At 37.3% G+C, this 13,319-nt stretch overlaps 1 protein-coding gene across 3 annotated transcripts in view; it reads right to left on the bottom strand.

Annotated features, from left to right (window-relative positions):
- IPP (intracisternal A particle-promoted polypeptide) overlaps positions 1–13,319 on the bottom strand; it is a 36,921-nt gene that overhangs the window by 5,159 nt on the left and 18,443 nt on the right. The window contains exons 6-9 of one of the 3 annotated variants that reach the window (XM_044383893.3): positions 11,978–12,115; positions 11,358–11,480; positions 7,857–8,077; positions 1,345–3,638 (exon numbers count right to left, since the gene is read on the bottom strand). In XM_044383893.3, coding sequence (XP_044239828.1) covers positions 3,591–3,638; positions 7,857–8,077; positions 11,358–11,480; positions 11,978–12,115 — 530 coding nt within the window. In that variant the 3' untranslated portion in view covers positions 1,345–3,590. Of the gene's footprint in view, positions 1–1,344; positions 3,639–7,856; positions 8,078–11,357; positions 11,481–11,977; positions 12,116–13,319 lie in introns of those variants that run through there. The other 2 variants (XM_026498199.4, XM_044383892.3) reach the window with 2 other exon arrangements.

The raw sequence follows: 13,319 nt of genomic DNA, 5'->3' as shown, positions 1-13,319 counted from the left end.
CCCCCCAAATACTCATATTTTATTTTATTTTTTTTAGATTTTATTTATTTGATAGGCAGCGAGGGAGGGAACACAAGCAGGGGGAGTGGGAAAGGGAGAAGCAGGCTTCCTGCTGAGTAGGGAGCCCGATGTGGGGCTCGATCCCAGAATGCTGGGATTATGACCTGAGCTGAAGGTAGAAGCTTAACGACTGAGCCACCCAGGTGCCCCCAAAATACTCATATTTTAAAAGAAAGAGATATTCACAAAAATATCTATAGCTGGTTTAATCTTAAAAAAAAAAAAAGAAGATGATGTGGTATCTATATACAAAGGAATACTACTCAGCCATCAAAAAAACGAAATCTTGGGGCACCTGGGTGGCTCAGTTATTAAGCGTCTGCCTTTGGTTCAGGTCATGGTCCCAGGGTCCTGGGGTCAAGCCCCGCATCAGGCTCCCTGCTAGGTGAGTCTGCTTCTCACTCTCCCTCTGTCTGCTGTTCCCCTTGCCGTGCTCTCTATCAAATAAATAAATAAAATCTTTAAAAAAATTTTTTTAAATGAAATCTTGCCATTTGCAATGATGTGGATGGAACTAGAAGGTGTTTTGCTAAGTGAAGTAAGTCAATCAGAAAAGGCAATTATCATACGATCTCGCTGATATATGGAATTTACAAAACAAAACAGGATCATAGGGGATGAGAGGAAAAAATAAAACAAGACGAAATTAGAGAGGGAGATAAACCATAAGAGACTCTTAAGCATAGGAAACAAACTGAGGGTTGCTGGGGGGGTGAAGGGTAGAGGAATGGGGTAACTGAGTAATGGACATTAGGGAGGGCATGTGGTATAATGAGCACTGGGTATAAGACTGATGAATCACTGACCTCTATCTCTGAAACCAATAACACATTGTATGTTAATTGAATTTAAATAAAAATAAATAAATTTAAAAATTAAAAAAAAATCCATGTGAAACTTTTGACTCCCCAAAAACTTGACTACTAAAAGGCTACTGGGGTTTTGTTTTGTTTGCTTTTTTTTTTTTTTTACAGAGGGGGAGAAAGGCTGAGAAGGGCAGAGGGAGAAAGAGAATCTTACGCAGGCTCCACACCCAGCATGGAGCCTCATGCTGTGGGGCTCGATCTCACAACCCTGAGATCATGACCTGAACCAAAATCAATGGATGCATACCTGAATGAGCCACCCAGGCACCCCATTAATAGCCCACTGTTGACCAAAAGCCTTACCAATAACATAGTCAATTAACACATATTTTGTATATATATTATATGCAATATTCTTACAATACAGTAAGCCAGAGAAAAGAAAATGTTAAGAAAATCATAAGGAAGAGAAGATACATTTACAGTACTATATTGTATTTATTGAAAAAAATCCATGGGTAAGTGGACCCATACAATTCAAGACCATGTTGTTCAAGGGGGAACTACAGGGAGAATAATAGGAGCCAAGTTTTTAACTAACAGAGAAGGTATTTACAAACATGGAAATGGGGAAGGCCTGAAAGAATCTGAGATATTGCACTGGAATTGGAGTTATCATTATAAACTTGTGGTTTTATAACATGTAAGACTCATATGTTACAAAAATACTTACAAATGAATATGTGTGTGAATACATACATGTATACAGGTACATGTATTCCTAGCTCTGTTTACTGAGAGTGCCTAGAAGCAGCAATATCCCAGTAGCCATGAGTAGTCTGAGTGCCTAGACCTTGGTTTCTAAATACTATCCTTCACTAAGAGGAACTGGAGCTTCTTAGAGAAATGGCTGATTCCAGGGCTAGAGCAGGGAAAGTACTAAATAAGCTTGAAATATTTTATTATGCTAGAAAGTAAAGACGTGCTCAATGAATGATGGGAACATGTCAAAATGACATAGGAAGGATTTCCACTTATAGCCAGGATAGAATAATTGTTACCAAAGCTGTCCTTCTGCCATAAAGACCTAGAAAAGTGGACAAAACCTATGAAACAAAAAAGTTCCCAGACAACAAACAATGAAAAACTGTGATCACTCAGAAACAGAAACAAAGAAGGTGAGCTTCATGGTCGTCCAGGCTTTCTGTCTGGTGGGGCTTTCTGAACACCCAGGGAAGGGGATTCCCAAGCACAGCATGTCAGTAATCTGATTTAGGAGGCAGAGATCAGAGTTTAGAGAGGTTGAAGCAGGCAAGATTTGCAAGCAAGACTGCCAGAGGTCCCCTTGTGTCTTTAGCTGAATGCCACTAATCCGTGCAATGCATAAAGTAAAACTGCATGAGAAACAGGCAAAGAACAACTCACAGGAGGATATGACATAACAAGAAGTATACATTTGGCCTCTGGCCCCAGTTCCTGACACAGAACTCCTAAATCCCTGGGAATTCCCTGGATGATAGACGTGTCCTTTGTTCTAATGAGGCAACTCTTGGTGGACTCCTTAAATAGCTTCAGAATGGGGGCTGGTTGCTAGAAAGACCAAGCCAGAATTAGAAGCTTGGAACTTTTAGCCCCACCCCCTATCACTGGGGAGGGGATAAGGGTTGGGGGTTGAATTAATAATCAATTATGCCTACATGATGAAGCCTCCATAAAAATCTCTACACTATGGTGTTCAGAGAGCTTCCAGGTTGGTGAACACATCAATGTGTCAGGAGGGTGTCATACCCCAAATTCTACAGAGACTTCTACACTCAAGACCCTTCTGAAACTTGCCCTATATACCTCTTTATCTGGCTATCCATTTGTATCCTTTATAATAGACCACTAATGGTACATACAGTGTTTCCCTGAGTTCTGTAAGCCATTAGAGCAAATTATTGAACCTGAGGAAAGGATTATGGCAACCCCCAATTTGTAGCCAAGTCAGACAAGTGTAAATAAGTCATGGTTAACCTGAGGACCCACTACTTGAAACTGGTGTGTAAAGTGAGGGGCAATAGTTTGAAACTGAGCTCTTAGCCTGTGGAATTGTTAGGGTCAGAAATGAATTTACTTGAGGGTACCTAGTTGGTGACCATACAGAACTGGAAAACAGCTTGGTATGGAAAACCCACACATTTGGTGTCAAAAGTATTGTGACTAGAGAAACTGTTTTCCATTATAGGAGTTGTAAGCTGAACAATTCCCAGAGCTCACGCAAAGCTGGATGACATTCTAGTTTTGACTAGCCAAAATAAAGACACCTTGCTGAACAGGTAGTAGGACATTCAGTGGAGACTCAAGAACGGTCATTCTTTATTTAGTAGGAGACCTAAAGGAAAGACTACTCTAGACCTTCCCTACAAAGCTTAAGAATATGTCTCAAAAGAATCAGTCTGATTTGCAAATAATTTAGCTAGTTACCAAAAGTAAACTCAATACTTCCTAAAAGAAGAAAACAAAATCCAAACACTCAGCAATATAATATTCACAGTGTCCACCATCCAATCAGAAGTTACTAGAAATGTGGAAAAGCAGGAAGCAGGTGACTCAAACAGGAAGAGAAAGTTCAACAGATACAGGTCCAAAAGTGATGGTGATAATGAAATCAGCAGACGAGGACTTAAAAACAGATATTATGGGGCGCCTGGGTGGCTCAGTCATTAAGCGTCTGCCTTCGGCTCAGGGCGTGATCGCAGGGTCCTGGGATCGAGCCCCGCATTGGGCTCCCTGCTCAATAAATAAATAAAATCTTAAAAAAAAAAAACACCAAACCATCAGATATTATAAATATGTTCAAGGATCTAAAGGAAAACATGAACATGATGAGGAGAGAAATGAAGACATTAAAAACAACAACCAAAAAGATCTTTTAGACCTAAAAAATATAGTATCTGAAGTGAAAAATTCCTTAAATGTAATTAGATACCGCAAATTAGAAGTGAGACAATGTAGATTAATGAACTTGAAAACAGAGCAAGAAAAACCATCCAAACCGAAGCACAGAGAACAGAATTTTAGTTATGCAGGATGAATAAGTTCTAGAGATCTAATATACAACATAGTGACTATAGTTCATAATACTATACTGTATACTTGAAATTTGGTAAGAAAGCAACTCTCACCACACATGAAAAAAGGAAAAGAGAACCTGAAACTAATATAATACTGTATGTTTAACTACACTGGAATTTTTTTTTAAATTAGAATGGCTAATAAAGACTTCAGTTAAATGGAGGAAAAAAAAAAGGAAAAGGAAACTGTAAGGTGATGAATATGTTAATTAGCTTGATTTGGTAATCATTTCACAATATATATCAAAACATCACATTATACACCTTAAATCTACACAATTTTTATCAAGTATACCTCTGTGAAGCTGTAAAACAAAAATGAACTAAAGCAGAGAGAGAAAAAAGATGGGGAAAAAATTAACAGAGCCCCAGTGACCTGTGGGACAATATTAAAGTGGTCCTACATGCATGTTATTGGAGTCTCAGAAAAAGAGCAGGAGAATATCTGAGGAAACATGGCTGAAAACACTCACTTTGATGGAAGCTATAATCCCACAGATTCAAGGAGTTCAATGGATTCCAAACAAGTTAAACACAAAACTCCAAAAAGACACACCATAATCAAATTACTGGAAACCCATGATAAAAAGAGAATTGTAAAAGCCTCCAAAGGAAAAAAGACACATTACATACAAGGGAACAAGGGTAAGAATGACTACTGACTTCCCATCAGAAATAGTGCAAGAAAATAATTAAACAGCACCTTTTTAGGTGGTGGGGAAAAAAAATTCTATACTCAATAAAATATCTTTCAAAAATGGAGGTGAAAAAAGTAGTTTCAGAAAATGACAGCTAAGAGAATAAATGCCAGCAGACTAGCACTAAAAAAAACAGTAAAGAAAGTTCTTCATGCTAAGAGAAAATGTTATGATATAGAAACTTAGTTCTACATAAAAGAATAGAACTAAGAATGATTAATATATGCATAATTGTAAAAGACTTTCACATTAAATTTTTATTTTAAATATAACTGACTGTTGGGGTGCCTGGGTGGCTCAGTTGGTTAAGCATCTGCCTTTGGTTCAGGCCATGATCCCAGGGTCCTGGGATAGGGCCCTGCATCAGGTTCCCTGCTCAGTGGGGAGCCTGCTTCTCCCTCTCCCCTCTGCCAGTCCCCCTGCTTGTGCTTCCTCTCTCTCTCTAGTTCACTCTCTCTCTCAAATAAATAAATAAATAAATAAATAAATAAATAAATAAAGTAAAAAGAGAGAAAGCTAAAAATAAATAAGCAAATAAAAATGGTTTAAAATTAAAAAAAAAAGAGGGGCGCCTGGGTGACTCAGTCATTAAGCGTCTGCCTTCAGCTCAGGGCATGATCCTGGAGTCCTGGAATCAAGCCCTGCGTCAGGCTCCTCCGCTGGGAGCCTGCTTCTTCCTCTCCCACCCCCCTTGCTTGTGTTCCCTCTCTCTCTGGCTGTCTCTCTCTCTGTCATATGAATAAATAAAATCTTTAATTAAAAAATTAAATTAAATTTAAAAAAGAAAAAGAATAAGAAAGCAAAGTAATATATTATTTGAAGGTTGCCTTGATATATGTATAGTATAAATATATATAATACAAATACATAACGTAAACCCTACAGTAACCACTAAGAAAAAGGTGAAGAGTTATAGTTAATCGGATTATAAAAGAGATAAATGGAATACTAAAATAATCAACATAAAGACAGAAAAGAGGGAAAAAAGGATCAAAGAATGAATTGTACAAATAGAAAAACTGCAAAACAGGAATCTAAAAACCAACCATATCTGTAATTACATTACGTATAAATAGCAAAAACTCTAAAGACTCCGTTTGAAAGTTGGAGATTGTCAAACTGGATAAAAAAAGAGACTACAACTTTATGTTATCTTACAAGAGGTGCAGCTTGTAAAGACGTCAATAGATTTAGAGTGGAAGGAAAGAAAACGATGTACCATACAAATGTAGCTTGGCTACATCAGTGGTCACATTAATATCAGACAAAGTAGACTTAGGAACAAAGAATATTACCAAAGATAAAGACAAATATTTTGTGACTATGAAAGGATCAATTCATCTAGAAGACAATAATCTCAACCTATACACACTTAATAACAGAGATTCAAAATATGTACAGGAAAGGAAAAATTCTTCCTTTACTTACTCTTAAGGCCTTCCAGCTGGACTAAGAATTAAATTTACACTAGATTAACAAAAAAAAGTTTTATTACTTGCACACAGAGGCCCAATAATGTAACTGAGACCTAAAGAAGTGACGAAGGTGGTTTTTATACTTTTTAGACAAAGACAATAAATCTGTGGGGAATTGACAGGACAAAGTAAAACTTTAGGAGCTTCAATTAATTAGGAATTCTAAAGAGAATTTGGGCTCTGATAATAAATTAGTAAAAAAGTAACAAGGGTTGTTTATACATTTTTCTCAGCTTTAAATTTCCCATCTGCATGATACAGATGTCTTTTTACCTCCTGGTACAAGGAGGGTACCTTTCAAATAAGAGATTTATTTCCTGCTTTTAGAGGGACAGAGGAGGGTCAGAAAGTCCTTCTTGCATAGCCTGTCTCTTAAGTAACTTTTATTTAAAATAATCAATATGTCAGGGGTGCCCAGGTGGCTCAGTCAGTTAAGCATCTGACTCTTGGTTTCAGCTTGGGTCATGATCTCAGGTTCCTGTGATTGAGCCCTGTGATGGGCTCCTGTCTCAGAGGGGAGTCTGCTTCTCTCCCTCTCCCTCTGCCCCTCCCCCTGCTCGAGTTCTCTCTCTCTCCCTCAAATAAATAAATCTTTAATAAAATAATAAAATAATCAAGATGCCAAAGTGGTACATTTTGGGGCAGCCTGCCCTTGGCTCCTACATTTCTGAGGCAAAACTGGACAAAAATGAAAGGAGAAATAGACAAATCCATAATTACACTTGAAGATTTCAACACTTCTTTCTTAATAATTGACAAAACAATTGCACAAGTTAAACAGACTAGGGCAGACTTGAACAATACTAACCAATTTGACCTAACTGACATTTATAGACTACTACACTCAACAACAGCAGAATACAAATTCCTTTCCAGTGGACATGGAACATTTACCAAGACAGAAACCATACAAAGTATGCTCTCTGATTACAATAGAATTAAATTAGAAATGAGTAATACAAAGATCTGGAAAATCCCCAAATATTTAGAAATTAAATAGCATACTTCTAACAATTCACTGGTCAAAAAAAAAAAAATTACCAGGGGAATTAGAAGATATTTCAAGAAAAATACTAATTAAAATATAACCTAAATAAATAAATAAATAAATAAAATGCAACATGTCAATATGTGGGGATACACTTAAAGCAGTGCTTGAAAATAATTTATAGGTTTTTTTTTAAAGATTTTATTTATTTATTTGATAGAGATAGAGACAGCCAGTGAGAGAGGGAGCAGAAGCAGGGGGAGTGGGAGAGGAAGAAGCAGGCTCACAGCGGAGGAGCCTGATGTGGGGCTCGATCCCATATCGCCAGAATCACACCCTGAGCCGAAGGCAGATGCTTAACCGCTGTGCCACCCAGGCGCCCCGAAAATAATTTATAGTTTTAAACATTTACATTATAAAAAAAGAAAGGTCTAAAATCAATCATTTAAGCTTCCACTTTAAGAATTTAGAAAAAAGTGCAAATTAAACCAAAAACAAATAGAAGTTAAGAAAAAAGACAGGAACAGAAATCAATGAAACAGAAGATGGGCAATCAATAGAAAAAAACCTATGACACCAAAGTTGATTCTCTGAAAAGAAAAAAAAAACCTGCAAATGATCAATATCATGAATAAAAGAATGCAAATCACTACAGATCTTATAGACATTAAAAGAATAACAGGATAGTAAGCATTTGAAATCATCCAACCTACCTCTTCGAAGGAATATTTTTCTACAGTATGAAGAGCATCTTGCGTCTCATTCCACCCTCCAACAGAATAGATACAGTCATTGAGTGCAGCCACACCAAGATACGCTCTCCTGGTTCCCATTGGAGGAAGTGGAGACCAACGCTTAGAAAGTGGATCATACACTTCAAAAGAACGAAGCTCTATTCCTTCATTGCTGATGCCCCCAATTACATAAATTAAACCTGAAACAGAATATTTTTGTTCAGATGCTACAGAAAATAGAATATAAATAATTATAAAAAGTAATAGTTGTTATTTATGTCTGCTATGCTGATGCCATATTTAACGTAGGGCTCACATTATCCTTTAAGAGAGAAAACTGACTTCTGTCTAGTATATCAAAGCTCACATTTAAGCATGTTACAAAGAATTAGAGGTATAATTTAAAGTGGCATTTAAAGGGTGCCTGGGTAGTTCAGTTGGTTAAGCGTTGGACTCTTGATTTTGGCTCAGGTCATGATCTCAGGGTCGGGAGATTGAGTCCTGTGTCGTTGAGCTCCACGCTCAGTGTGGAATCTGCTTAAGATTCTCTCCCCCTAGGGGTGCCTGGGTGGCACAGCGGTTGGGCGTCTGCCTTTGGCTCAGGGTGTGATCCTGGCGTTATGGGATCGAGCCCCACATCAGGCTCCTCCACTGGGAGCCTGCTTCTTCCTCTCCCACTCCCCCTGCTTGTGTTCCCTCTCTCGCTGGCTGTCTCTATCTCCGTCGGATAAATAAAATCTTTAAAAAAAAAAAAAAGATTCTCTCCCTCTCCTTCTGCCCTTCTCCCACCCCCACGCATATGCTCTTTTTCTAAAATAAATAAATACATCTTTTAAAAAAATTGAGTGGCATTTATTTTTCAAAGAACTTACTATGCTATAACAAAACAGTCAGACAAGGTTTTCCACCTTATTGTCTGCTTGATGATCTAAAGTTCCAGAACTACTGGTACCATGAGGTAAAAAAGGAAAGGGAGAGGGATTTTTTTCCCCTAAAAAAATGCCATGCACTTAAACTGGGAATGATATGGCCTTGTTTGGTGACAGCCTACCTGTTGCTCAAATGAATATAGAGAACTTAATTCAAATTAGAATAGTTATATGGCTAGATTAAGGTATTCAGGGTCAATCACTAGAGTACAATAGAATGTAATTCACAGTGAGTTTATTAAATTTGATTTGAAACTAATGGTTCTGACAATCTACAATTATTTTCAAATGCCTAGCATTGTTTCTAATATTCTAAAGTGAAGAGCTGTAAGTTATAAAGAATGGCATTTTAAGAAATGTGAGCTAAATGTCAGTGAACTTGGGTTCTAGCTCCAGCTTTGCCAGTAACCAGCTATGGGAAAAGACAGTTCACAAACTTCCTGATCTTCAGCTTGCTCATCTATAAATAAAGGGGTCGAAATAGGTAATCTCCAAGATGCCTCTCTAGCTCTATGATTTTAGAAGGTACAATACTGTGACTTATAAGAAATACATACTTGGAGGTTGCCTGGGTGGCTCAGTTGGTTAAGCGTCTGCATCCGGCTCACATCAGGATCCCAGGCCCTGGGATCCAGCCCTCTGTGGGGCTCCCTGTTCAGCGGGAGTCTGCTTCTCCCTCTCCCTCTGCCCCTCCTCCTGCTCCTGCTCTTTCCCTCCCTCCCTCTCTCAAATAAATAAAATCTTAAAAAAAAAAAATAAAATTATAAAAAAAAAAAAAAGAAATACATATTTGGTCATTCAGATGACCAAAATATATTTCTCATCTATATTTGGTCTTCACCCCCATTCCTTGCTCACAGCAACCCAAACCCTTGGAATTTCCAAAGTGTTGAGAATGATAAGGGTGTCTTTTGTTATGTTAATGAGGTAACTGTGGGAAAGCACTTAAGGTTTGGGGGGGGGGGTTTGCCAAAGAAACCAAACTTAAATTTGAGTGTGGGAACTTTCAGTCTCAGCCTCTGACCTCTGGGGAGAGGAAAATGTGTAGAGGTTGAATCAATCACCAATGGCCAATGATTTAACCACTCATGCCTATGTATAGTGAAGCCTCCATAAATTTCCAAAAGGACAGGGTTTGGAGAGCTTCTGGGTTGGTGAATATGTGGAGATGCAAGGACAGTGGCGCATCTGGAGAGGGCATGAAAACTCTGTGCCCCTTCCCCATAACTTGACTTTGCATCTTTTCCATCTAGCTGTTCCTGCATTATATCATTTTAGTAGTAACATTTCCTCTGAGTTCTGTGAGCCACCCTAGCAAATTAATTGAACCTGAAGAAGAGGGACCATTGGAACCTCTGATCTATAGCCAATCAGAGCACAGATAATAGCCTAGGGAGGATGAGTGTCTTGTAGGACTGAGCTTCAACCTGTGGAATTTGATGCTACCTCCAGGTATGGGTACATAGTGTTAGAGTTGAGTTGAATTCTCCAACACCCATTTGGTGTTCTGAGAACCTCTTCTTAGTAGGAGGGAAACCACCCCCACCCCCATGCTGAAAACCAAGTCTCAGAACACCTAATTTATATGAGAAGATAAAAACAACACATACAAAACAATTAGAGAACACTATAGTATTACACAATAGAATATAGTCTGTACCATGTAATTTGAACATTTAAATGCTAGTGGAAATCTGAGAAGGCACTCAAAAAGCAGAAGGAACTTGAGCTGGGGATAGCGGGTTGAGTTGTCATAACAACGAGCACACTGCTCACTACTCTCCAGGTACATATAAATCTGCTCTCCAACTCTGGACTAAGAATCAGGTTCTACTTGACAGTGCTTACCAACTACTTCTCCGGGTATAGTAAACAATTAAAATAATGTTTGTACACCATTTTAATATGTGGTACAACATTTTTCAAATCTGTCACAGCATTATATTCTGTGTGGACTGAATCACAATGTGCCCTGTAAGAAAACACTGAAAATGCCAAAAAAAGAGACAGTGAAGATTGTTTTTTATACCCTCTTGCTACTTAGAACTACTTACTAAGGACTGTTGGGAGAGAAAATGACAAAGATGGATGAAGGTTCAAATGCTTATTTTGCCAGTCAGGCATTTGTGCCTATCTGTGATTTTTAGTTCTAGCTTTGTTATTTTGGAAAAAAATTATTATAAATAAAGATATAAGAGGTTAAAACATATAAAATGCTAAAAGCAATACTTCCATACTGTTAGTGTCAATATTCAATATTAACAGACATAAAATATAGTTTTATGAAAATAAAGCTTCAAGCTTAGTTTTTTAAAAAATATATTTTTAAGGGAAAATAATGGAGGCGCCTGGGTGGCTCAGTCAGTTAAGCATCTGATTCTTGATTTCAGCTCAGGTCATGATGTCAGGATGGTGAGACTGAGGCCTGCGCTGGGCTCCAGCATGGAGCCTGCTTAGGATTCTCTTCTCTCCCTCTGCCCTGCCCCCCAAAATAAACAAATAAAATTAAATTAAATACATTTTCAGGAAGAATTCTTTAGAAAGCAATTACCTTGCATTTCACAACACCCAAAGTAGTAGCGCGACACAGCCATGTTGCCAACTACTTCCCACTTATTTTCATCAGGATCAAATCGTTCAATGGTGTTCCCTATCTCAGCTCCAACCCATCCGCCTGTAACCAAATAGAAATATGTCATTTCTGAATAAAGGAGTCTTATCTATGAAAGATACCTTAGAAAACACCTAATCTGGCAACTTTATGTTGTGAATGATTATCACATGGACCAGAGGGGTTATCTGTCCAAGATGATACAAAAAGTTAGAATCTGACTATAAAACTTGGATCTTAACTCTCTGCTTAGTTTTCATCAGAGATTTAAAAAAACAAAACCAAATAAAAAACAAAAGCTCATCATATTGCTTAGGAAATAAGGTATTTTGCAAAGCTACCATTTTGCTTCAGTGGGCATCTTATCTACACTTTATCTCCATCTCCTTCTGAGAGCTCCACACTTGACAATATTCCCCAAGTAACTCAATTTTGAAAATAAAAATTTATAAAGCTGAGAAACATAAGTTTCTTATGGGAGGGAAGAAAAATGTCTAAAATGATTAGATTCTAAGAATTTAAATAATACTGGATATCCTTAAACTGAAAAGCATAATTACCCAAAGCATAGATAGCCCCGTAACACACACACACTCCCAAGCCACAGCGGGGGTGATTCATTGAAGCTACAGTTGTCCACTGTTTAGTAACTGGATCATAGCATTCAGTACAGTCAAAAATCATTGAATCCTTTTCACCTGAGTTAGATAAAAGAGACACATATCAGAAGGTTTAGTAATGCTAATTGCCTAGAACCATAATACAATATTCAGTAGCATTCCATGTTATTAGAAATTCAACTAGTATGTCTGATTTTATACTATTCATTAAAATTAATTTGCCCAGTGTTATTGTAAATCATTAGCACTGTCATTTATTAAAGCCCACTTAATGAAGCAAGGCATTTTCCTATTATCTATTTCTAATTCTACCACCCAAATAATCCATGTAATTTTTGAGGATAAAATTTGTACTTTAACACTTCTGTATTTTTTCATGTATTAGTTTGGATACCTGGCTCTGGTATAATTCGAATTTTAATGCAATCCTTACCTAGCAACAAAGAGAAAATAAAAATTTCTAAAAACGTACCACTTAAGATAAAATTTTAAAATAGACTCTACCTAGAAGTAAGTCTAATCAAAGATTGTACAAGATCTCTGGCAGATAAATTAAGGAATATCTAAGTAAATGAAGAGATATATCATGTTCATGAATTAGAATCCCCAAACTGATTTATAGATTTAAAGTAATCCCAATTTGAAACACACTTTTTTTATTGTGTTAAAATACAAGTAACATAAAATTTACCACCGTAATCATTTTTAAGTGTAGAGTTCAGTGATGTTAAACATATTCATATTTTTGTGCAGTCATCACCACTCTCCACTCCCAAAACTCTTTACATCTTGTAAAACTGAAACACTATACTGATTCAAACAATAACTCCCCATTCTCCCCTCCCCCAGCCCCAGACAACCACCATTATACTTTATCTTTATGACTTTGACTACTCTAAGTACCTCATATAAGTGGAATCATGCATTATTTTTATTTTCCAACTAACATTTTTAAAATTTAAATTCAATTAATTAACATATATTATTGGTTTCAGAGGTAGAGGTCAGTGATTCATCAGTCTTATATAATACCCAGTGCTCATTACATCACGTGCCCTCCTAAATGTATGTCACCCAGTTACCCCACCCCCCACCCCTCCCCTCCAGCAACCCTCAGTTTGTTTCCTATGCTTAAGAGTCTCTTATGGTTTATCTCCCTCTCTAATTTCATCTTGTTTTATTTTTTCCTCTTGTCCCCTATGATCCGCTGTTGTTTCTTAAATTCCACGAGTGAGATCATATGATAATTGACTTTCTCTGACGGCTTATTTCATTAATCACA

The sequence above is a fragment of the Ursus arctos genome, unplaced genomic scaffold, assembly GCF_023065955.2.
Source record: "Ursus arctos isolate Adak ecotype North America unplaced genomic scaffold, UrsArc2.0 scaffold_12, whole genome shotgun sequence".
Classification (NCBI taxonomy): Eukaryota; Metazoa; Chordata; class Mammalia; order Carnivora; family Ursidae; genus Ursus; species Ursus arctos.
The sequence above is the reverse complement of the archived record's forward strand: the minus strand, read 5'-3'. Positions and strand labels throughout refer to the sequence as shown.